The sequence below is a fragment of the Peromyscus maniculatus genome, chromosome 5 (genome assembly GCF_049852395.1).
Source record: "Peromyscus maniculatus bairdii isolate BWxNUB_F1_BW_parent chromosome 5, HU_Pman_BW_mat_3.1, whole genome shotgun sequence".
NCBI lineage: Eukaryota > Metazoa > Chordata > Mammalia > Rodentia > Cricetidae > Peromyscus > Peromyscus maniculatus.
Window position 1 is genome coordinate 93,577,759 of NC_134856.1, and position 25,190 is coordinate 93,602,948.

General features: G+C 45.3%; 2 protein-coding genes across 12 annotated transcripts in view; one reads left to right on the forward strand and one right to left on the reverse strand.

The window, feature by feature from the left end:
• The window catches only part of Chrm3 (cholinergic receptor muscarinic 3), a 483,981-nt gene that overhangs the window by 157,122 nt on the left and 301,669 nt on the right, over positions 1-25,190 (reverse strand). The gene's annotated exons all lie outside the window — the stretch shown is intronic.
• Positions 3,347-12,890, forward strand: LOC143273216 (uncharacterized). Its single transcript, XM_076571581.1, has 4 exons — positions 3,347-3,546; positions 8,626-8,732; positions 8,911-9,204; positions 11,166-12,890. The coding sequence occupies exons 1-4, from the start codon at positions 3,347-3,349 to the stop codon at positions 11,531-11,533; spliced, it is 969 nt and encodes a 322-aa protein (XP_076427696.1). The 3' UTR covers positions 11,534-12,890.

Sequence of the window (25,190 nt, forward strand, 5' to 3'; positions counted from 1 at the left end):
GGGAACAATCTCCTGGAGCATGAGTAGCCTCCCAGGAGCTGTATCCCTGAAGCTCCATCCCCCACCAGGCACCAATGGCCAAAGGCTCTTTAGGTAGGGGTGGGACTTCACAAACCCTCCACTCTCCCTGTTGGGATTTGAGCTGGTCAAATCAAGAATTTTTAAATTCTGTTTTCTCATTGCTGTTAAGGCTTGGGCCCAGGTATAGATTTGGTTAGCAACGATAAACATAAAATTTTAGAAAAAGATTAGTGTGTATATGCATATGTGTCCATGTGAGCACATGTGCACACCTGTGTGCAAATGCCTGGAGACCAGTAGGTGGTGTCAGGGATCCTCTCTATCACTCTCTGCCTCTTCCATTGAGGCAGGCTCTCCCCTGAACCTGAGGCTTGCAACTGGGGTAGGCTGGAAGTCATCAGCCTCAGTGATCATCTCAGACTGGGGTTACAGGCATATTCAGGGATGTCTGGCTTATCATGTGAGTGCTGAGATTCAAGCTCTGGTCTCATGATTGAGATGCAAGTGCTCTTAACTGCTGAACCATCTCTCCAGTCCCAAGACTGGCTTTAATAGAGAGTAATTTGAGTGGGTCCTACATACCTGAGGTTCCTCTTCAGGTTCTTTTTAGTACTTGAGGTTAAACCCAGGGCCTCGTGCACCCAGGTAAGCACCCTACCACTGAACTACACCCCCCCCCCAGGAGCTCAGAAAGTTTTGACAGGATGTTCTTTGCCTCTAGTCTGTTCTTTGAGTAATCCCGATGCATGCTTTTTATTGAAATTGTTGTAAACACAAACTGACGTGGGCTCACAAGAAGCCAAGGCATTGTTTTGTTTACTATACACGAATCAAGTTCCGGAGCAATGCCTGGCTGACAGTCGGAAATCAGTCAGTGTTGCTGCAATGAATGCTTTCTATTCAGTTCCTTGGCAGTCATACTCAGAACCAGTCCACTTGAGTTAACATTTGGTTTTACCAGCACGCTCATGGTTTTTTTTTTTTTTTTCGAGACAGGGTTTCTCTGTGTAGCTTTGGAGCCTGTCCTGGATCTCACTCTGTAGACCAGGCTGGACTTGAACTCACAAAGAAAGATTTGCCTGGCTCTGCCTCCCCAGTGCTGGGATTAAAGGTGTGCACCACCACCGCCTGGCAATAGTATTTTTGTTTTGTTTTGTTTTGTTTTTGTTTTTGTTTTTCAAGACAGGCTTTCTCTGTGTAGCTTTGTGCCTTTCCTGGAACTTGCTTTGGAGACCAGGCTGGACTTGAACTCACAGAGATCCGCCTGCCTCTGCTTCCTGAGTGCTGGGATTAAAGGCATGTGCCACCACTGCCTGGTTGCACACCAGTGTTTGTCTGCTGGTCCTAAAAGTTGTTCTAAAGGTTATATAATCTTCTTGGAAATGGAGTGTCAACCACAGATACTAAAGTTTCATTAGATAAAATGTGAATAAAAATACATCATAAAACTTAAAAAAGATTTAGTTTTACATTTAATAATTTTGAAATAATTTATCAAACTTCATCAAATAAAGGTAATTTAAAAATATCCCACAGAGGGTGTACACCTCTATAATTCCAGCACACAGTGGGATGAGGCAAGATAGTTTAGAATTTCAGGCTATCCCAAACTACTTAATGACTTCAGAGTTAGTCTGGACTAACTACATCGTTGTCTTAGTTTGGACTTCTAATGCTGTGCTGAAATACCATGACCAAAAAGCAAGTTGGGGAGGAAAGGGTTTATTTGGCTCACACTTCTGTATTATTTTTATCATCAAAGAAAGTCAAGTCAGGAACTCAAATAGGGCAGGAACCTAGAAACAGGAACTGATGCAGAGGCCATGGAGGGGTGCTGCTTACTGTCTTGCCTGCCCCCCCCCCCCATGGCTTGCTCATCTTGCTTTCTTATAGAACCCAGGACACCAGCCCAGGTGTGGCACTACTTCCAAAGGGTTGGGCCCTTTCCCATCAATCGCTAATTAAGAAAATGCCATACAGTCGGATCTTATGGAGACATTATAAGGTTATATAATCTTCTTGGAAATGGAGTGTTAACCAACAGATACTAAAGTTTCATTAGATAAAATGTGAATAAAAATACATCATAAAACTTATGTTCTTAAGTTAAAAACTTATGTTCTAAGTTCATAGAACTTTTAGTTTCTTTCCTTTCAGATAACTCTAGCTTGTGTCAAGCTGACACAAAACACAATAGTTTATCAACTGAGTTTTTAATCAGTTGAGACAGCTAAAACAATGAAGGAAAAGAATTGAGACAGGGCCTCCTATAACTCAGGCTGGCTTGAATTTACCATACAGAAGAGAAAAACCTCAAGTTTCTGATATCTGGCCTTCATTTACCAAGTGCTGGGGTTGTAGGCATAAACGTCACATCTGATTTTATGCATTACTAGGGATTAAACCTAGAGTTTTGTGCATGCTGGGAAAGCGTATTACCAGCTGGGCTATATCCTCAACATTAGTAAGTCCTGTAGTCTGTGAAGGCAAACACACACTTGCATATATATCTATATATCTATATATGCATGTATATATGTATTTTTGGAACTTTCAGAGTTATTGTTGGATCACGACTAGGGATGAAACATTTATTCAGAAAACTGATGTTTGCGAGCAAGCCTGACAACTGTTCACGAACTTATTTAAAGCCTCTCTAACAAGCAACATTCACAAAGCTTCCTTAGCTTTCCATAATGGTGAGCATTAATTGCCAGACTAGTATCACTCGGGAGATGTGCCTCTGGGCCTGCCTGTGGGGAATTATTTTGATTATACTAATTGAGGTCAAAAGACTGGCCCACTGTGAGTGGCACCATTCCCTGGCTGAAATCCTGGACTATGTAAACAGTGAGCTGAATCCATGCATCCATTGCTCTCTAGTTTTGATTGTGGGTAAAATATGACCAGTCACTTCAAATGGCTACTTCTTTGACTTCCCTGCTACATCCTTGAGCTGTGAACCAGAATGAACCCTTTCTTCTGTAAGGTCTTTATGTCAACATATTTAATCCCAGCAGAAGGGAAAGAAACTAAGTGAACTTCTATGTGCATCCTGCTTTATACACCAAACAGGTTTCCCCAGAATGATATAGGGATGAAATGGAAGTACCATCATTTTAGATGGGAGTGTTTCTTCTTCACCGAGTTACTTCTCTGTGGTTCCATTTCATCAGCATTGTATATGTACTTCAACATCCTGTCACTCTACCCCAGCACAAGAGAACGAATCCAGGTCCTTGCACATGCTAGGCGAGTGCTCTAGTATGAAGCTTACACACACCCCAGTCAGTACAACAGTTTCAAAAATCAAATTAAAAACCATATGGAGGTGCCTGGTGCAGAGCAGATGTGCAAGGAATACTTGTTTACCCTGGGTTTATATGAGTGCCAAGAATATACTCATGTCTCCATGCTGAGAATTTACCTTCAGCAAACACTATTGCACATAGCTGTGTGGCTCCTACAGCGTATGTTTGAGCAGAACGCTCCCCTGCTCCTTCACAATGAAGTCAGTATTGCACAGTGAGTGTTACTCTGCCACAGAAAACAGAAGCACGCTTCTGAATTGATGCCACATGTTTCTTGCATATATTGCATCAAATTGCATTGAAGGAAGCATACCGGACCGCCTCAGGGCCCAGCCACACGGACAGAAGATGCACATTTAGAATATACTCACATCTTGATGTAGATTATAACTGTAAAGGGAGAACTGTCAAGGTATGAACAGCTTTCCAGATAAGGAAGTCAGTTATATTGTGATTGAAAGAAAACCTAGAAACAAAACAAAACAAAACGTAAAATCTGAGCTGGGGAGAGAGCTCGGTTGGTAAAGTGCCTGCTGAGCAAGCATGAGGACCTGAGTTCAGTACCCAGAACCTATGTTAAAAAAAAAAGGCCAGCATAGTGGTACATTTTTGTAATAACAGCATTGGTAGGCAACTACAGGGATAGAAGGTCCTTGGAGCTCCCTGCAAGCTAGCCCAGCCTACTTAGCAAGTGGTAGGCTAATGAGAGACCTTGTATCAAAACAAACAAACAAACAAACAATAACAGCAAACCGATGTGGAACAGGTTGTGGTTCACACAAATATGTTGCATGTTACATCCCCATGAACCTGTGTGCATCACACAAAGGAATCTGAATAAACAAAGAAGTAGCATTCAACCCAGCTCTCTGTTGACCCATCTGGGAACTTTTTTTTTTTTCTCCTTGGAAGAAGAGGTAACAGGACTATTCCAAAGCAGGTGGCCTGGGTGCTTCTTGACCATGATTTTTTTTTCGAGACAGGGTTTCTCTGTGTAGTTTTGTTTCCTCTCCTGGATCTTGCTCTGTAGACCAGGCTGGCCTCAAACTTACAGAGATTCACCTGGCTCTGCCTCCCGAGTGCTGGGATTAAAGGTGTGCACCACCACCGTCCAGCTTGACTATGATTTCTAACCCTGTCAACAGCTATGTACTTGACATAGGTCCTTCTCTTGTCAAGCTTCACCTTCCCTGTGGTGTCGCTTTCCTCGTGATCTATCTTGTTACATCATATGACTGTTCAGAATCTCCCGATGCCTCTCCTTTGGCTGCAGAACAAACACAGAGCTCCTTTGTCAAATAGACTTTAATGACCATGTGCAACCTGCCTCTCTGACCCTATCACCAATCCCTTCCACAGCCTTCCTTCCTTCCTCTTTCCAATTCCCACTTCTTTACAAATTCCTCAGGATTCAGCCCAAAATGAATAGCCTGTTTACTGATAAATCTCCCAAAGTGCCTTATTCTCTTTTTCTTCTAAAGAGGCCAGTTTAAAGCAGTCTATGGACTAATGATCTTCATAGGTGTCTACTAGGCCAGATGCCTTCCCAGCCTTTCTGACTGTTTTCAACAGTACTGCATGTTGAACTGAGGGCTTCATGCACACCAGGCAGGTACTCTGTCACTGAGCTACTTCTTCAGTCCCATTTCTGATTCTTATATCAACCTGTATACATCCTTGACATAGATGGTTATTTGACTCATCTCTCAAAATTAAAACATACAAAGCAAACACTCTTATTTTACCCTGTCCTCTGTCTCCTTCCACCTGCCATCATCCAGCCTGTGGGCTCCTTGCTCCTTAAAAACAAAACAAAACAAAACAAAACTCCCAAACCCAACAAACCAACAAATCAAAAAACTTAATTATTTTATGTGCATTGGTATTCTGCCTCCACGAATGTCTGTGCACCATGCGCATGCAGTGCCTTTGGAGGACAAAAAGGCATTGGATCCCCTGGAACTTGAGTTACAGATAGTTGTGAGCTAGCTGTCATGTGGGTACTGAGAGTTGAACCTGGGTCCTTTGCCAGTGCTCTTAATCATTGAACCAACTCTCCAGCATCCTTCTTGCTCTTTTTAAATCAAGCCATCCATTCTTCTGGCCTAGAACATCTGTTCTTGGAATTCCTTATACGACACCTTTCTTCTACAGCCACTGGTCTGGTCTCCAGATCCTTCCAGTCACTGCCCACCTGACGTCTCTTGGAGGTTTTCATTGACTTACTTAATTTGAAACCTATCATCCCTCTCCTATCACTTTCTGATGCACATCTTTGCTTTTGGGGTATTTTCCCAACAGTATTTACCACCCACTACATATTTTGTGTTATGCTCTTTATTCTGGCACCTTTCCTGGAATGTGAGCTCAATTATGACAGGGACTAGGACACTTCTGTTCACTACTGAAACGCAGATCCTAAAGACCTTAGTGCCTGGCTCATGGAACATCTCTGTGAATATATATTGAAGTTGGTATTAATTTTCCCTTTAAAAATCAAGACTACAGAAGAAAGGAGAAATCAAGGAACTAGTATGGCCACCTCGGAAATGAGTACAGTCTGGTGTTTGTAAGTTCTGCTTGGATCTGGGTTCTAATTCACAGTTGTTAGACTCTGGCACCAGGCCTGTGAGGAGCTGTTGTTTAACTGCTCACACATGCTATGGAAAGATTCAGGCACTTCACTTGAGTGGCTGTGCATGACACATATCTAATGCTGTTGTGAAGTCATTTCCTCTGAGACAAAAATATTCTGTCTGGAGAGAAGCTTCTTAATGCTCGAGGTGTTCTAAAGGGAGATGAAACATTCCATCCCACAGAAAAGTTTGTAAAAATCAGGAAGTAAACAAGTCAAAAGCTTCAGGAAGTCCCAGAAACTGAGTAGATTCACTTGGCTTCTCCATCCTCCAGCATATTTAAGCAGTAAGGACTGCTACAATATACCCTCCTCAAGAGCTGCCTGGAAGAGGCTTCCTTCAGCCTGTTGAGCTGCCTTTGAGTTGTACAGTGTGCTCCAGGTTTCCAGCATTTGAGCTGTCGCCCATGCTGAGATGATATTTTGGTGATATGCTTGTCATTTGTTCCTCATTCAGGTTCCCGTGAGTCACCCCAATAGAACTCATTGGTTCATCAAGTTGAATTTCAGTGGTACCCTTGCTTTGGTGTGCCATTGATTCACTAGGTGAGGTGAGAAGTCATTTGTTCACAGCTTCTCAGGAATAGGGTCACATAATAAACGCGAACACAGGAAGGTTGGCTCATCTCAAGTGCTCAGTCTATGTCAGTTGGACCATCACCAGACTCAGCACTGGGCTCTCTTCATGTTCATGCCAGTCCCTTTTCACACATACTACCCTCTCAAATGTTCTACACAGTGAATCTCAATTGAGGGCCCAGTTAAGAAATCAGAACTAAAATCCAGGTGAGAGCTCTGGCTCGAGAGAGCACATCTCAGACAACAAAAGAAGCCTGCAATAAAATTGGTTGAGAATTCTCTAAAACACAGTGAAGAGTAATGCTAAATGTCATTATTGCTGATAGAAAAAAACTTTCTATTTAAAATTCATTTAAACTTTTAGATCAAATTACAACTAAAATAAGCAGGCAAATGAAGATATCCTCATTACCCAAATAATTATTAGAGTTTCCATTTAATATTTTAACTCTCACTGCTTTTACTCTGAGGCCATTTCATGGTGAAAGATCCCAGCATACTAGCTTAGCCTAATGCCATTTCAAGTAAGGTCTGAAAAGCGCAGGGTGTCTACAGCCGGCCTCCTGGCCCCAGAAAAGGGTACTAAAGGTCAGAAAAACAACTTGGAGCCAGGCAGCAGGCGTGTCAAGCTCGGGGAAAAACCACGAGCTGCCCTGAGTTTGAACCCGGCCTCATTTGAATCGTCCAATCAGAGCCCTGTAAACCATGAGTTGCCCTAAGTTTGAACCCGCCCTCCTCGTGCTCCTGCTGCCCGACCCTATAAAAACCCTCCGCTCCAGCCCGGGGGCGCGCCAGTCTCTTGAGCTTCTTGAGGGACTGTGTTGCCCCGGGTACCCGTGTTCCTGAATAAAGCCTCTTGCTGTTTGCATCTGACTTGTGGTCTCGTGTGATCTCTGGGTGAGGGTCTCTCCAGAGGGAAGACTGCCTTCGGGGGTCTTTCATTTGGGGGCTCGTTCCGGGATCTGAGACCCCACCTCGGGACCACCGACCCACTGTCAGGAGGTAAGCCGGCCTTGGTGTATGTCGTTTCTGTCCTGTCAGAGTGTTGTCTGTTTGCGCGCCTGAATCGGTCTGGAGTCAGTGGGGCTGAAGGAGCTGACGAGCTCGGACTTCGCCACTGCGACCCTGGAAGACGTTCCACGGGTCTCTGAAGTCCCCTTCGGGGGCACGGGAAGTCCCCTTCGGGGGCACGGGAAGTCCCCTTCGGGGGCACGGGAAGTCCCCTTCGGGGGCACGGGAAGTGTTGTTGGTTTGTCTAAGTGTTGAATGTTGTCTGTTTGCGCGCCGGAATCGGTCTGGAGTCAGTGGGGCTGAAGGAGCTGACGAGCTCGGACTTCGCCACTGCGACCATGGAAGACGTTCCACGGGTCTCTGAAGTCCCCTTCTGGGGCACGGGAAGTCCCCTTCGGGGGCACGGGAAGTCCCCTTCGGGGGCACGGGAAGTCCCCTCTGGGGCACGGTTTTTCGGGGCCACCCCCGTATCAGAAGGATACGTGGTGCTGGCAGGGGACGGAGAATTCAAACACTCCTTGTCCCCATCTGAGTTTTTGCTTTCGGTTTTACACCGGAGCCGCGCAGCGAAACTGTTTCTTGTTTGTGGTGTCGGTTTGTTTTGTGTTCTTTGTATAATCCTTCTCCATCCAGGCACGGCGCCTCCTGTCACGGCGCCGGCCGCGACCACCCCAGCGGCTGCGCTCGCGGCGCCTCCCGTCACGGCGCCAGCCGCGATCCCGGCGGCTGCGCTCGCGGCGCCTCCTGTCATGGCGCCGGCCGCGACCACCTCAGCGGCTGCGCTCGCGGCGGCTCCTGTCATAGCGCCAGCCGCGACCACCCCGGCGGCTACGCTCGCGGCGGCTGCGCTCGCGGCGCCTCCTGTCATGGCGCCAGCCGAGACCACCTCAGCGGCTGCGCTCGCGGCGCCTCCTGTCATGGCGCCAGCCGCGATCCCGGCGGCTGCGCTCGTGGCGCCTCCTGTCATGGCGCCAGCCGCGACCACCTCAGCGGCTGCGTTCACGGCGCCTCCTGTCACGGCGCCGGCCGCAACCCCGGCGGCTGCGCTCGCGGCGGCTCCTGTCATAGCGCCAGCCGCAACCCCGGCGGCTACGCTCGCGGCGGCTGCGCTCGCGGCGCCTCCTGTCACGGCACCAGCCGCGACCACTTCAGCGGCTGCGTTCACGGCGCCTCCTGTCACGGCGCCGGCCGCAACCCCGGCGGCTGCGCTCTCGGCGCCTCCTGTCAAGGCTGCGCTCGCGGCGGCTCCTGTCACGGCGCCGGCCGCAACCCCGGCGGCTGCGCTCGTGGCGGCTCCTGTCACGGCGCCGGCCGCAACCCCGGCGGCTGCGCTCGTGGCGGCTCCTGTCATAGCGCCAGCCGCAACCCCGGCGGCTACGCTCGCGGCGGCTGCGCTCTCGGCGCCTCCTGTCAAGGCTGCGCTCACGGCGGCTCCTGTCACGGCGCCGGCTGCGACCTTCCCGGCGGCCGCCCCCCCCATGATGACCCCGCTCGCTGGGGACTCGGAGGAAGAAGAAAAGCAGAGAGTTTTCCTGGAGACCTGGAAGCAGGTTCCGGGCGATGACGGGAGGCCAACCCAACTCCCAAATATCATCGATGCCGCCTTTCCCTTGACCCGCCCAGACTGGAACTTCAATACACCTGAAGGTAGGGAGCATCTACGTCTCTATCGCCAGTTGCTCTTAGCGGGTCTCCGAGCGGCCGCCAGAAGGCCTACCAATTTGGCTCAGGAAAGGAAAAAGAAAAAGGAAAGGAAAGGAAAGGAAAGGAAAGGAAAGGAAAGGAAAGGAAAGGAAAGGAAGAATCACCCGCTGCATTTTTAGAGAAGCTGAAGGAGGCTTATAGGATCCGAACCAAATTGCAGCGGTTGGAAAGTTTGCAAGCGCTAGGTTTGCCAGATTTATTGAAGGAAGCAGAGAAAGTGTTCAATAAGAGAGAAACTCCTGAGGAGCGTGAGGAAAGGAGATGGCAGAAACGTGAGGAAAGGGACAAGAAACAACATAGGGAGATAAAAAAGGTTTTGGCCGCCGTTGTGTCTCAGGGACAGCGGAGAGAGGGAGATAGGTCGGGAGAGCGAAGGAGGCCACCCCTTGATAAAGATCAATGAGCTTACTGTAAGAAGAAGGGACACTGGGCCCGAGACTGCCCCAAGAAGCCACCGCTGATGATCTCACTAAAGGCCTCCGCGACTCCTGTTTCAATCAGACAATACCCAATGTCACGGGAAGCTCATGAGGGGATCAAGCCCCATATTCGGAGGCTCCTGGACCAAGGGGTGTTAAAGCCCTGCCAATCACCTTGGGACGCCCCTCTCTGCCTGTTAAGAAACCGGGGACAGGAGACGATAATCTCCATCCCCCCTCCTCGGAACCCCCACCGAGTTCGAGAATTCCTGGATACGGCTGGGTACTGCCGCCTTTGGATTCCTGGCTTTGCCGAACTGGCAGCCCCATTATACCCCCTCACCAAACCAGGGACCATGTTCCAATGGGAAGAGAAACATCGGAAAGCGTTTCAACAGATCAAAAAGGCCTTACTCGAGGCCCCGGCTCTGGGTCTGCCAGATCTAACCAAGCCCTTTGAGCTGTTTGTGAATGAGAACTCAGGTGTTGCCAAGGGGGTACTGATGCAAAGACTGGGACCTTGGAGGAGACCTGTAGCGTGCTTGTCCAAGAGATTGGACCCGATGGCTACAGGATGGCCTCCATGCCTCCGCATGGTGGCAGCCATTGTCGTATTACTCCCGACAACCACCGGACAGATGGCTTTCTAACGCCAGAATGACTAACTATCAGGCCTTACTGCTGGATTCAGACCGGGTAAATTTCGGAACCACAGCCTGAGAGAGACCCCGTGCCCTATAGCCCAGAAGACCATGAGCTAGCGAAGAAAATGGGGGTGGACTGGGAACAAAGAAGACAGGCATTGACCCATTTGAGCAAAAACAAGATAAAGACCTTATTAGACAGAGAAAATACCTGAGCAGTGCTGCTGAACCAGGATCAGGTACTCCAGCAGGTAACTTCCACCTGCCCAGCCTGTGCTCAAGTCAATGCAGGAAAGGTTCATCTAAACAAGGGGGCCCGCCAAAGAGGCCATCGTCCTGGTGTTCATTGGGAAATAGACTTGACAGAAGTACTCTATCTCCTGGTCTTCGTGGACACCTTTTCTGGATGGATCGAGGCATTTCCAACCAAGAATGAGATGGCTAACGTGGTAACAAAGAAACTGTTGGAAGAAATCTTCCCCAGGTATGGGATGCCTCAAAATATTGGGGTCGGATAACGGGCCTGCCTTCGTCTCCCAGGTAAGTCAGAAGGTGGCCAAACTATTGGGGGTTGATTGGAAACTCCATTGTGCATACCGCCCCCAGAGCTCAGGACAGGTAGAACGAGCTAATAGAACAATTAAGGAGACTCTAACCAAATTAACGCTTGCAACTGGCACTAGAGATTGGGTGCTCCTACTTCCCTTAGCTCTCTATCGAGCCCGAAATACCCCCGGCCCACACGGCCTAACCCCTTTTGAGATCATATATGGGGCCCCACCTCCTGTTGTAGACTTTCTCCATCCTGATATTTCCTCTCTTGCCACCACCCCTACTTTAGAAGCACATCTTCAAGCCCTCCAGTTGGTGCAGAGGGAGGTCTGGAAGCCCCTGGCCAAGGCTTATCAGGAGCAGCTAGACAAGCCGGTGGTGCCCCACCCCTTCCAGATCGGGGACTCCGTTTGGGTCCGACGACACCAGACCAAGAGCCTGGAATCACGGTGGCAGGGGCCCTACACTGTCTTGCTGACCACCCCCACTGCACTCAAGGTCGACGGGATTGCTGCATGGATCCACGCCTCTCACGTGAAGGCTGCCAGGGAACCCGACCCAGCAGGATCCAGAAAGTCAACATGGACAGTGCGCCATACACAAAACCCCTTAAAAATAAGGTTGACCCACGACTCCTCTTCCTCCCCCTCCTCTTAATCTCTACCTATCCCCAGGGGACTAGGGTGGCAGAGAGCCCGCACCTAGCTAAGAGGCTCACTTGGCAGGTCATTTCACAAAATGGGGAGACGGTCTGGCAAACGACCGCCTTTCACACCCCCTTTACATGGTGGCCTAACTTACATCCAGATCTCTGCCAATTAGCAGCAGGGTCAGAGGACTGGGACATCCCTACCACTGACCCCATGAACCCCAGAGCACCAGACGTCTGTCAGGATGGTAAGGGAACTTGCAAATGTAGTGACGGGAGATACGGATGTGGCCACCCTGAAGCTAGGGCAGCCCTGTCACAACTATCCTTCTACGTCTGCCCCCGGGATGGTAGGGACAGAAAGCTGATTAGCCAATGTGGGGGTTATGAAAGTTACTTCTGTAAAGCATGGGGATGTGAAACAACTGGCAATACCTATTGGAAGCCTTCGTCCACTTGGGACCTCATTAGGGTAAAAAGGACTACCCAAGGGGAAAGCCGCACATGGCGCCCACTCACCCGAGCACATTGTTGGGGTTTCCCAGGCGAGCTTAGTACATACTGGGAGGGGGAGGGCCCCTGTATAAACTTCATCTGCAACCCCCTAAACATATCCTTTACTCAGAAAGGAAGGGGGACGGCACAAGATTGGATTAAAGGAAAAACATGGGGACTTAGATTTTTCATGACAGGACAGGACCAGGGATTTACCTTTATGATTAAACTTAAAATTGAGGAGCCCTCCGCCTCTATAGGCCCCAACCAGGTTCTCGCTGACCAAAAGCGCCCCTCTTTACCTGCTCCAGCACCCCCGAGGGCTACCACCCGACCCAATTCGGTCATTCGCCCAAGCACGGCTCCGAATGCCGCTGTAACCCCAGTCACCCTCCAACCACCCAGACCCGGTACGGGAGACCGGCTATTGAATCTTATAGAGGGCGCTTACTCAGCCCTCAATGTTACCAGCCCAAATCGGACTCAGGAGTGCTGGTTATGCCTAGTTTCCACACCTCCCTATTATGAGGGGGTGGCTGTAGTCGGAAGTTTCACCAATTCCTCTTCACCCCCATCAGGATGTGCCTCAACACCTCAGCATAAGCTTACAATCTCCGAGGTGTCAGGACAAGGACCAATTTATCAGGGAACGTGTTTCTATTGTTCAGACCTTGGTATTGACCCAACAATACCAACGACTCAACCAGGTGGAAATGGAGCCACATCCCTATTCTTTCCCATGAATGGAGGATTCCATTCCCTGAGATAAGAAAATGGGGGAATGAAAGATCCCAGCATACTAGCTTAGCCTAACGCCATTTCAAGTAAGGTCTGAAAAGCGCAGGGTGTCTACAGCCGGCCTCCTGGCCCCAGAAAAGGGTACTAAAGGTCAGAAAAACAACTTGGAGCCAGGCAGCAGGCGTGTCAAGCTCGGGGAAAAACCACGAGCTGCCCTGAGTTTGAACCCGGCCTCATTTGAATCGTCCAATCAGAGCCCTGTAAACCATGAGTTGCCCTAAGTTTGAACCCGCCCTCCTCGTGCTCCTGCTGCCCGACCCTATAAAAACCCTCCGCTCCAGCCCGGGGGCGCGCCAGTCTCTTGAGCTTCTTGAGGGACTGTGTTGCCCCGGGTACCCGTGTTCCTGAATAAAGCCTCTTGCTGTTTGCATCTGACTTGTGGTCTCGTGTGATCTCTGGGCGAGGGTCTCTCCAGAGGGAAGACTGCCTTCGGGGGTCTTTCAATGGTTACATTAAACATTATGAAGTATTGACTATATCTTTATATGTTTTTTTTCTTCCAATAAATCACAGTCACTGGAAGTTTCTAAAAGACTCAGCAGATGAAGTTTAGGTAGTGGGAGGTGATGGTAGGTATAATTAAAATAGAATATTTTTTTATTATTTTCCAGGTAGCTCAAGGCCATTGTTTCTGAATATATCCTGATAGAGCTTCAACAATGGAACCAGGTGTTGTTAGCCTAATATTTAGTTTTTAACCTACAATTCTACTCCTTTCATTTTTGCATCTATTACTAATTAAATGAATGTGGCCAAAGTCAGGATGGTGTGATAGATCCATCATTATGGCCAAGTGTCAGCTGTTCCTCCCAAGTAGGGAGTCTCCCCATCTTCCCCCTTGAGTGGAGCTGGTCTTGTGCTTTGACTTGACCGACAGAATATCAAGATCCCAACATCTGTCCTGTTGGGGGAACTCTGCATCCCGAATTGGAAAATCTCATAGGAAACTCAGCTATCTGGCTAATCTTGCTATGTTTTAGAGAATGTGTGTACCTGAAAAGGGACCCACTGGCTCTCTTGCAAACACAGAAGACAATGGTGAACCACCAGACCTCAGTTAAACCTCCAGACAACTATAGTCACCGTGTGATCACAAGCACGACCAACTGAAGACCTGCCCAGATGGGAGCCGATGGATGGTTATTGTTTTAGGTCACTAAATTTTGGTACATCTTGTGATACAGTTATAAGTAACTGAAACACTAGTTCTTCAGTTAATTATGTATTCAGTGAGAAAATACTTTCAAGTATAAATTCCAGTATGGTATTTTAAATACAAGATATTCCCTCATATGAAATCCATCTGAAATTTCATGAATAAGGAAGAAAAATAAATGTATGCAGATCCTAGAGGTTAGGCAGAAACAGCAACATTCAGTCTGAAGCATCGTGAGAGTTTTGATCACCCTGGAAGTGGCTGGAGGAAGGCAATGGAGGAAGAGAAATGATTATGAAGTGTGCACATGTAAGGACTGCTATGATGAATGGGTGGGACTGCTTGTGGCTGGTGCTGAGAGTTTTAGGTGGATGGGCATACATGTGGGTGATGAGAAGATGGAATTAGGTTCATTTCCTAAAGCAAATTCTTATTGTATTAACTGGCCCACTACATATTTCATAAACTTTGCCCTTGTGAAGCTAAATAGAGTCTATGACTATGGCTACTTATGAATACAAGACAGGTGTGCCTGTATAAGAACAACACAGAGAGAGGTGGGGCAGGGAGGGGAGAAGAGAAGACAGAACATAGCATGTACACAGAGTGTGGTCACTTTTGCCAGAAAAAAAAAAAAGCATTAGTTGACTGAATTCATGCACCATTCAACTAGTCTCAGTGATGAACTTCCTTTTCTTTATTTGTTCAAAGTCACATGACTCTCAAAGTTCACAGGATGGGGTTCCAACACACTACTCCCAAACGTGACCTTGGCATTCCAGAAGAAGGAAGACTACCCTGATCTTCCACTTTTGTCCTCAAAGTAAGTCAGTAAACCTAGAAAAATCCTTCTGGCATTTTCCTGAAGGAGATCATAAGACTGTCCTGTGGGAAGTGCCCATGCTGGCTGGAGCAGAAAGGTATGCCCTTCTCTCTGAAGCTGGAGAGAGCTGAGATTAAAATGAACAAAAGCCTTGCTGTGTTCTTCCCAGTCCATCACAATTAGGTCCTACTCCCTGGCATTGAGGCATGTTTTTCTTAACTGTCTTCACCAGTCCTGAGCATGCCAGGAAGCATGAAGGTTCCTCAGCTACTTAGCGCTTACACCAAAAGCTAGGCGCAGAGCTGGGCAGTAAGCAGTTGCCCAGCATGCATAAAATCATGGGTTCACTCTCTAGCACCATAAAAATAAAATAAAAATAAATGTGTTAAAAACTATGCATTAAAAACACTGAATAGTTGTATATGCTTTCTTCTTATTAATGTCTCTTGTTATGAGGACCTTTAGCTATGAACCTGGCTTTGGCAGAGGAAAAGAATTCTTCTCCCTTGTAGGCCTCACAGAACACAAAGAGCTGAGAAGAAAAACATACAAACATATCAGGGTAATAAAAAAAGTTATGGAATGATAAGATTAAGCCAGGGGAATTTTTTAAAAAGAGAATAATAATTTATTGAACTAAATTTAACCTTCACCTTCACCTCTGAGATATTTATGAAAATGTCCTCAATGTCAACGTCCTCAGTGGTTGTGGTGCTGCAGAGAAAGCTAGAACATCCTGCCAAAGGCCCAGCTCCTGGCTCTGGAAATTGGTAAACAAGAGGAAGGAAAAGAAAAAAAGAAACATTTTTTCCCTCAAATAGTAGGCGAAGCATTGGATGATTTTATTTTTGAGGTGATTTCCCAGTTGTGCTGAAAGACAATAGTTTTCTTAACTTTAGTTTTAACCTCTAAAATTTCTTGGACTGGAGAGCATCGTATTGTGCTGTATTATTCCAGCTCTGACAGGAAGCAGAAGGTGGCATGACTGAAAGTAGCTTAGGAGATCCCGGAAGTGTTCTCTCTGTGTGTGTGGGTGTCTGACTTCTCCATAGCAGTTCCTCCCTTGGGTTTGCCTCATCTCCTTTGTCCTTGGGCTTCAACACCAGCATATGTATTCTATTAATACCCAGAGAGGAAGTAGAAGGCTACGGAGCCCTGGGGACCATCTGTTACTGCTTCTGCCCTGCTGGGTTATGGTTACAGTCCACCATGTCTGGCATTTATGTGTGTGCTGGGAATCTTAACGGGTCCTCATGTTTGCCCAGCAAGTGTTTTACCCACTGAGCCTTCTCCCAGCCCTGTTTGAAGCAGTGTCCTTTGACATCCTTTTCACTCTTCCCCTCAGGTGACTGGGCTGTGCCCTATTTCTCCAGCAGAATTTCCAAAGCTAGCAGAAAGAAAAACGAAAGTCCCCATTGAGTGATTTTCAGTGATTTGGACACATATGACACCGAGGTCTTCAAAAATAATACAAACTTGGTCTTAGAGTTGAGTTGGATGTTTCCTAGAGTGGGTGGGGAACCCAGTGTTCACCACTATCAATATCATTATGATATCTGGGCACATAGAATGTGTGTTGCATGAAAATCAATGGGCTGTAGTGTGTCTCACAGAAGCTTTAACAGCTATGCCCTGCTATGGCTGAGGATTGCGCCTGTTGGCTTGGATTGCTTCTGTTTAGGAACAGAAAAGCATTTTGCTCCCCCCTCCGCCCTTGGATCAAAAGGGCACTACAAGTACTTGAACTCCTATTAATAGCCCCTGCAAGCACAGCAGTAGCCTGTGTGTGCCTGTGTTCAAGTGCTTCTGAAATGACAGGGAGCTTTCAAACAGAACTGGGCTGTGCATTTTTCCAATGCCAACCTTGCTGGCGCTGCTCTGCCCTGTCAAATGCATAATATTGAAAAGCCCAACTGGGCACCTATTTGCTAGAATGTTCTTGGCCATTCTCCACTCATCATGTCCCAAGATAGAATTTGCTCAGAGAAGCAGGACTATTCTTAGGTGCTTCCTGTGGTGAACATTAACCAAAAGATTGAAATCTCTGGAAACAGGTAAGGACTAGTGTGTAAATTCCTTAGAAAACTTCAAAAAAGCTATTACCCACACCGTGCTTTAAAAGTGACCAAGGCTGCTACCACAGAAACAAGCTTTCCATGGGAGCTGTCATTTCCAGGACCAGGCACGAATGGATGTTTCACAACCCTTTAAGATCCACTCAACTTCCTGACTGATGCTTGCAATTTACACACTGATTTTCTCTCTCTCTCTCTCTGTGTGCATGTATGTGTATATTAATGCATGTATGCATGTGTATATGTGTGGTCTATGCTTGCTTGCATGCCTGTACGGAGGCCAGAAGCTGATTTGGGGTTCCTTCCTCTATTCTCCACTTTATACTTTTGAGATGGCTTTTCTCACTCAACCTGGAGTTCCTTGTTTTGGCCTGCTTAGCTGGCCAGCAGATCACAGGGACCCTCCTGTGGCTACCTCCTAAGTGCAGGGATCACAGGCATGCGAGCAGTTCCTGGCTTTTTATGTAAGTGCTAGGAATCCAAACTTAGGTCCCAGAGCTTAGAAGTCAAGCACTTCCACTCCTGAACCATCTCCCAAGTCCCTAAGCAAGGCTTTTCTAAGTGGTCAGAGCATACACCACGAAAGCCCCAAGGCAGCAGAAAAAGCCAGAACCACTAATTATAGTCCCTGGTCCCAGAACCCAAAAAGTGGAAAAAGAAATTAGTGGATCTGCCCTGGCCAGGCTTCATTCCTTTCTCACTGTATTCCTCTTAAACAACATCTATTTAGCAGGTTTTTAAAAACACCAGTTTGTACCAGTTAGTGCATCTCCAAATTCCTGTTTACACACCATCCCAGACCCACAAACCCTAGAGCTTCAACTGCAGGCCAGTCACTGATCTGGGCAGCATAAACTGAACTGGAGTTAAAAAACAGGAAACTAAGTTAGGTTAGTTGTCAAAGGAAGGTAGATTTGGGAGATATTGGGGGATGAAGATGATCAAAATACATTTATGAGATCCTCCAAGAATTGATAATAAAAAATGTCCAGAAATAATATTTTTTATGCCAACACTGGAATCATAGTTAATTGCAGGTGTGTACTTTCTCCTTTAAGTCATTTATAGCAATCATCCTAACAGGATAATTTCCCTAACTGATCTAAGATTTAAGGTCCATTATATACTCAGATTCTTTGTATATAGTTCATTTTGTTGAAACAGATTGTTGCAAAGTAGCTATAGTCATTCCTCATTGGACAGAGGTTGGAAGCTTCCTCATTTGATGTAATTGTGTCATTTGCTTTAGTTATGGACTAAGAGACTAAGACATGCTACTCTGGAGAAAGACCTAAGTTTGGTTCCCAGCACTCATGTCTAGAGGCTCATAGATGCCTGTAACTCCAGCTCCATGGGATCTAGTGCCCTCTTCCAATGTCTGACCTCCACAGACACTGCACTCATGTGCATCTACACACAGATGCACACGCATATTCATAAATAAAAATAAGTCTTAAAAAGAGAGAAAATGCTATGGACTGAAAATTATGGTAATTCTAGTTATTATGATGTCCTTGGTGTCTAAAAAAATTTAAGTTGGATTTATGTGCTTCATCCTAATTATATAAACTTTATTGTTATATAAGTAAGTAACAGTGAAGTGATTTGTGTGAAGAAAATATAGACAGTAAGTCACATATATGCTTCCTTGGTCCTGTGTTAGTTGTTTTAGGAGAAAATATTGGTTATGAAGTCATAACAATAAACTATTTAAAAATTCTTCTGCAGTAGCAGTCATTCTATACAAATATAAATGTGCTATTTGAGTGCATTCACACATTTTCAGCAAGACTGAACTTTCAGGCAAAACTAAATTAAGAGCAGAAAATTGAATCCCACGACTCCCCAATGGCAGATTTGAGGTGAATTCCAAGCTGAAGCCACTCTTACAGGCATTTTTTTTTTGGTATAAGTTACTTAATTCCACCTTAAAGAACTCAGAACATTAACACCCCCAGGGCTGCTAGTGCAAAAGTTTGAAATGTGAATTCAGTGTGCACCATTTCTTAGGTTTCCCACACATTATCAAGATCAACTGTTGGTTTTGAGAAAATTTCAACAAAGACCTCCCCTTTCTACTTCAAAAGGATCCGTAGAAGGATCTTCAATAAAAGACAGGAAGCAAAAATCAGTGGTTTTCTGTATTTATCCTTAAGCCACTAGTTTCAGCATCTGATGAGAGATCTCACAATAAATCTGGTAGTCCCGAAGAGAAAACTACCACACACCCTTGTCTCTGTGCAACAACAATTCTGATGTTATTTCCTGAGGGGAAGTGTTACAGTGGAGATGGACTTAGAAAATGACACATCGAGGTTTAATTATTGTTATTTAATTATATTATGGCTATATTTATATTTATGTGGTCATATTCATATTTTATATTCATATACTCTATGATATGGTTGCTTACTTTGTGTAGAGCTGGGGATGAAAGCCAGGCCATTCTGCATGTCGGGTAGGCATTTTACCATTGAGCCACACCCTAGAACCTGTCTTTTTAACCGGAACATTTCTAAGCTGATGGTACTGACTGTAAAGCAGGGTCAAGTCTGGATTCTAACTTCTAGCTGAAGCAGGTACGTGGAAGCTGCTTTTGCTGAAAAGCATTCACTCCTCACTTGTGCTCACAGGTCATAGAAGCAGGATGAAAGTCTGACATCTGCATTTCAATTCTGTGTCTGTCTGTCTTCTTTACTTTGGCTAAAGGTACAAAGTTAAACTATTATCCTTTATCTTTTCTTCTGAGTCACTCTTAATTCCAGGAATGGCAAAACCTCCCAGGACAGAACATTCCACCCTCAGATGAAGGTAACTGTCCATGACATCGAAGCTGCATGCTAGAGCAGAAATGGCCCTATGTTGGAGCAGATAGATTCTCTCAAAAGATGACAATGATTAGCATCCTGGGACCAACTTGCAGAACCTAACAGAGACAATGGTCAACCAGACCACACTTAGAACAAGACTGCTTACTTGTGCACACTCTTGCCCTGCTCCTGCCCCAATTCTTCCTCTTTATAAACCAAACCTCATATCAGTACCCCAAAGATGGGCTTAGGGTCACTTGATCCCTCTATGTGTTCCTTTTCTCAATGTGACCACAATGAGTAATCCTCTCTCTGATTTTCACTGTTACTTGACTCTTTAATTGAGAAGGGTGATGGAGCCTAGCAACCTCCTGTGAAGATAAAGTCCTTAACACATATAAAGTAGGAAAGCATAATCTGTACTAGCTGTTATTATTTTTATGTATGTATATATATTATTTATATATATACACATACTCCTGTACATACAGGAATATGCATATATATATGCATATTCCTGTGTGTACAGGTGCATGTGTGTATGAAGACCAGAGGATAATGTTAACTGTCATCTTTATGAATGCCATCTACCTTCATTGAGACAGGGTTTCTCATTGGCCTGGAGTTTACCAACTACCTAGACTGACAGGTAAGTGAGCCCCAGGGATCCTCCTGTTTCTGCCTCTTCAGTGCTGGCATTAGAAACACTCACCATGACACCCAACATTTTCATGCGGGTTCTGGGTGATGGAACTTGGCTTCTCATGCTTGCAAAGGCAAGTACTTTATCAACTGATCTATTTTCCTAGCCCCCTCCCTGCTAGTGCTTAGTGAACAGCTGTGTAAAATTAGTATTGCTTTAACTTTCTTGCCTGCTGGGGGAAGAGGGAGGAAGTGAAGTTGGAAATCAGGCTGGCATTTCCTTAGAGACTGCAGAAGAGCTTCTTGGTGATGAAGCCCATAAGCAGGAAATGCAGACACATATCCATGCAATCTTGCTGGTCTTTCTGTGTGGTTTTGGCTGTACAGTTATTTCAGCATAGCTGCTTTGTGTTATCTTTGTGATAGGGCGAACTGTATGATAATTTGTCAGCATTTTTCTGAGGGGTAATTTGTATATTTTTAAGGTCCAAAGCAGAAAAGTAGTCACTGAACAAAAAAACGTATGCACACACACAAGCACCACACTTGCATGAGCACATGGGGAGAGGTGTATGGCTACAATCGTAGCTATTCCTAAGACTGGGGCAGAAGGATCACAAGCTAATTAAAGGCTTGCCTGGTCTACAGAGTCACCTAAAGCAATCTCAGCAATTTAGTGAGACCCTGTAACAAACTAAAAACTAAGTGGAGGGCTAAGAGTGGTGACTCAGGTACAATACTAGCTTAGCATTTGCAAGGCCCTGAGTTCAAATCTCTAGTACTAAAAAGAAAAAGTGACAGCAATTTATACTTTTAGATAAAACACTCTGTAATTTTAAAATTTACTATTTTTATTCCGCACTTTTATTTGATTCAAGTGTAAGGAATCCGCATCTGGGGGAAAAAGTGTGACAACTTTTCTATTGTGGTGATAAAACACCATGACCAAGGCAAGTTCTAGAAGGAAGGGTTTATTTCAGGCTTATGGCTCCAGAGGGATAAGAGTCCATCCCCATCACGCAGGGAAGTATGACAGGAGGCATGCAAGACTACAGGAACAGCTGACACCTCACATCTCACACCGCAAGCAGGAAACACAGAGGGTGAATCTGAAATCATATGAGTTTTTTTGAAACCCAAAGTCCACCCCAGTGACATCCTCCAGCAAGGCCATACGTTCTCAACCTCTCAGCAGCCACCAATGGAGGACAAAGCATGCCAGTGCTGGGACAGTGGGGACAGCTCACTCAAACCACCCTAGCAGCAGTCTGATTGGATGAAAAACATCAGAAATTATTTGATGATTTTCATACTGGTTCTGATTTAACAAAACATTTTTATTTATATGCATGTGTGTGTGGCTACATGTATAGTCACACATACATCCAGTGCCTGTGGGGGCCATAAGGGGGTGTCAGAGAGTGTGGAGCTAGAGTTACAGGTGTTTGTGAACCACCCAATGTTGCTGGTGCTGGGAACCAGTTTTGGGTCCTCTGCAAGGGCAGTTTACACTCTTAACCACTGAACCATCTCTCCAGCTCTGGCTTCTGAGTTTTTAAAATAATAATAAATGCATGGGAAAACATGTCTCTTGTTTTTAACTTTTCAACTATGGCAAACGCCTGCAGCTGGATCAGCAAGTAGCAGGGGTGAGCTCTGAGTACGAAACATTTGCAGGCCAAGAGCTCTGAACATCACACAGAATCATATGGGAACAGGTGTGCTACAGAACATGGTATACTAAAACATTTGGTTTTCTGTTTGAAGGAAAAGCCAAGCAGGATCCAGAGCCACACTGTGGTTACAACAATCTCCACCATGGTGACCCAGGATGAGAAGCTCACATTGAGTTATCGTGCTGTAAAGTTCTCTGTTCTGTCCATGGGCATAGACCTGGGCCACTTTCTCCCTCTGTTCCAGCAGGACCACCTTGTCAGTATAAATGGCAATATGAATGTCCAATGAGTGAATTGTCTGGACTAGGAAAAAGTTTAAAAAGATGAGACAATGAGGAATTTCTAACATATGCCCAGGTGGAAATCTATGACAATGGATTCCATCATCTGGTTTCAGGAATTATGATGACATGCCAGGCTTATTTTGTGGATACTTCTCTTCATCTTGGTTTGTTCTGAAGCCAATCTGTATACCTCATCATTTTGTCTGCAGACCCATCAGTATTTTTCACTGAAAGACACTTCAGGAGATGTACAACCACTGTGCCAACATCACAGAAATTCTCTATTGCTTGCTTAATAACATTATTTTGATTATATTATAGATGCAACTTTATGATTCTTTTCAAAGTAGAATCAGAGTAGGTCTCAAATCTGAAAGTTCTTTTTTCATTTTTTCTTTTTACATCATTAAATATCTTGATTTATTTATCACACAAGTTTTCTCATTGTTATTTCTGCCAATGGTCTTGATAATGATCAATGATAATTGTCAGATTCATTAATTCAATTAAGGGTTGAAAAGTGTTGATATTCTGAGCTGGAAGATAGCTCAGTGGTTCAGAGAACTTGCCGCTCTGTCAGAGAACTAGGGTTTGGTTCTAAGTACCCATGTTGGGCAACTTACAACACCCTGTAATTCCAGCTCCAAGGGATCTGATACTCTATTTTGTCACACACACACACACACACACACACACACACACACACACACACACACACGCAAAAACACACACGCACACGCACACGCACACACACACTCAGATGACATTCTGAGTTTACCATTTTTGGACAGTTAATAAACTTCTAAATGATTACAGTTTTTATCAGTTACTTTTACAGCTTCGGGTGTAGTTTGGTAAGGAAATTATCTTTCTCTATTTTCCAGTTTTTAGATTTATACCACCAGCATTCTGTAAAAGTTACTAATTTTCTTGCATTATCATTATAAACCCATTGATACTTTAACATAGTTCATGTGTTCCTATTAGCTGTGAATATTCATTTGGATTTCCAGAATGTCTGTTGTGAGCCTGGGGTGATAGCTCAGTTTGTAAAGTGCTTGCCTTGCAGGCATGAAGATTTGACTTCAACTCTCAAGAACCCATGAGAAAAAACTTGCCTGGAGTGATGCTGTGGAGTTGTGATTGCAGCCCTTGGAAAGCAGAGACGCATGTGTGCCTGTGGCCCCCTTTTCAGCCAGCCTAACCTAAGCAGAGAGTTCCATGTTCAGTGAGAGACCCTGTCTCAAAACCCCAGGTGGAAAGTGCTTAACAAATGACAGGAAAGGTTTGTTCTGGCTCCACATGCACCTAAACACATAAGTGCAACTGAACATTCACACACACATGTTGCTGCACTGGTACTAGCAGAAGTCCATCACATGGATTTCACTGTTTTGACCTGATCTAGTCATCTATCTTGGCTACCTGGGACAAGGGGACACTATCTACTCACCTTGGGCATCTCCTTTTCTCTGAATGTCTGTAGTGCTCATTGCTACTAAATTGGTAGTCTTTTATGCTTTACACACCCAAAGATTGGAGCAATAAGCAACATGAAGATAAAGATGACTGATGTTTCCCCAGAACCATCTATACTGTGTGAATATGTGGAAAGTCTGCAGGGTAAAAGAAGTCCTGTCATCTGAAAAACTGCTGAAATAGAAATAGCATTTGTCCAGTTGTGGCTTTCTGTAAATGGTCTCCATCTGCTGTAAAAAGAAGGTTCTTTGATAAGGAGAGCTACATTTGTCTGTTGTCATAAGGATAGGAATTGACCATGGGGTGCCAGACCCCAAAATTTAACAATGTGACTCATGCACCACAAAGCTCAGGGAACATCACAGAAGAGGAGGCAGAAAGAATGTAAGAGCTGGAAGATCAGGACATATGTCGTCAGGTAGTGTTTTCTCTATGTGACGGAAAGTTGCACCCATAAAATTTCAACAACATGACTTCCTAAACAGGACCTACACAATGATGGGCACCAATGACACATCTAAATGGAGTGGACAAATATCACAAGGCTCCACCCCTAGATGAAGAGTTCCAGGAAATCAGTGGCTGCAGAGAAAAGAATTAGTCTTCTCCAGGAAAAATGTCCCAGACGGATTTTACAAGTCCAAGTGCTTAGCTCTAAACAAATAAATATGAGCAACGCTAAAGAGAATCAGGTTGTGTGCCTGTGTATGCACGAGTGTCTGTCTATCTCTCTCTGTGTGAATAATAATTAAAGAAGAGGTTGTGTATTTGAGAGAAAGTGGGGAGGGGCATGGGAGGAGTTGAAGTGGTGATCAGGAGGGGTGAAAATGATGCTAATACAGTACTCATGTAGCATTCTCAAAAAAATTAAAAAGCACAAAACAATTTGGATCCACAACCGCTAGAATCAAGTTTCCCACACTATACTACAAAGCAGAAGAGTGGATATGCTTTATGTCAAATGAGGTATAGTTTGTAAAGATCTATAAAAATCGATGCTTCATAAATATTTACCTACTCTCTTCCACATCCTTTCTCTGTAAACGGAGCCATAGTAAACTAATATTTGAGCTTATCTCAACTCACTCTTCTATGTAATCTTCTTCCTTCAATTTTATTATGAAATCATTTTCTCTAAAATGAATATAAATGTTTTGTGATAAAATTGTAGTATTTTTTAAAAATGCAAATACAGGGTCTAGTAGCAAAATAAACATTTATTAACAGTTTGGGGACTGGGGTTGGCAAAGTGTTTGTTTTGTGAGCACGGGGACCTGAGTTGAATCCCTGGGACTCTGTAAAGTGCCATGGGTGAAGGAATATATCTGTAATCCCAGACACTGGGTGGTGGGTGGGCAGCAGCAAATGACGTGTGGGGCCCACGAGCCAGATGGTCTACTTATCTGCTCAGTGAACTCCAGGATAGT

Bases quoted from the DNA above. Each gene is read 5' to 3' on its own strand.
- LOC143273216 (XM_076571581.1), top strand. From the start codon at position 3,347: ATGGAGGTGCCTGGTGCAGAGCAGATGTGCAAGGAATACTTGTTTACC. The intron at 3,547-8,625 runs GTGAGTGTTACT...CTCCTGTCATAG, and splicing joins AATGAAGTCAGTATTGCACA to CGCCAGCCGCAACCCCGGCG. The intron at 9,205-11,165 runs GTAGGGAGCATC...CCCCTACTTTAG, and splicing joins GAACTTCAATACACCTGAAG to AAGCACATCTTCAAGCCCTC.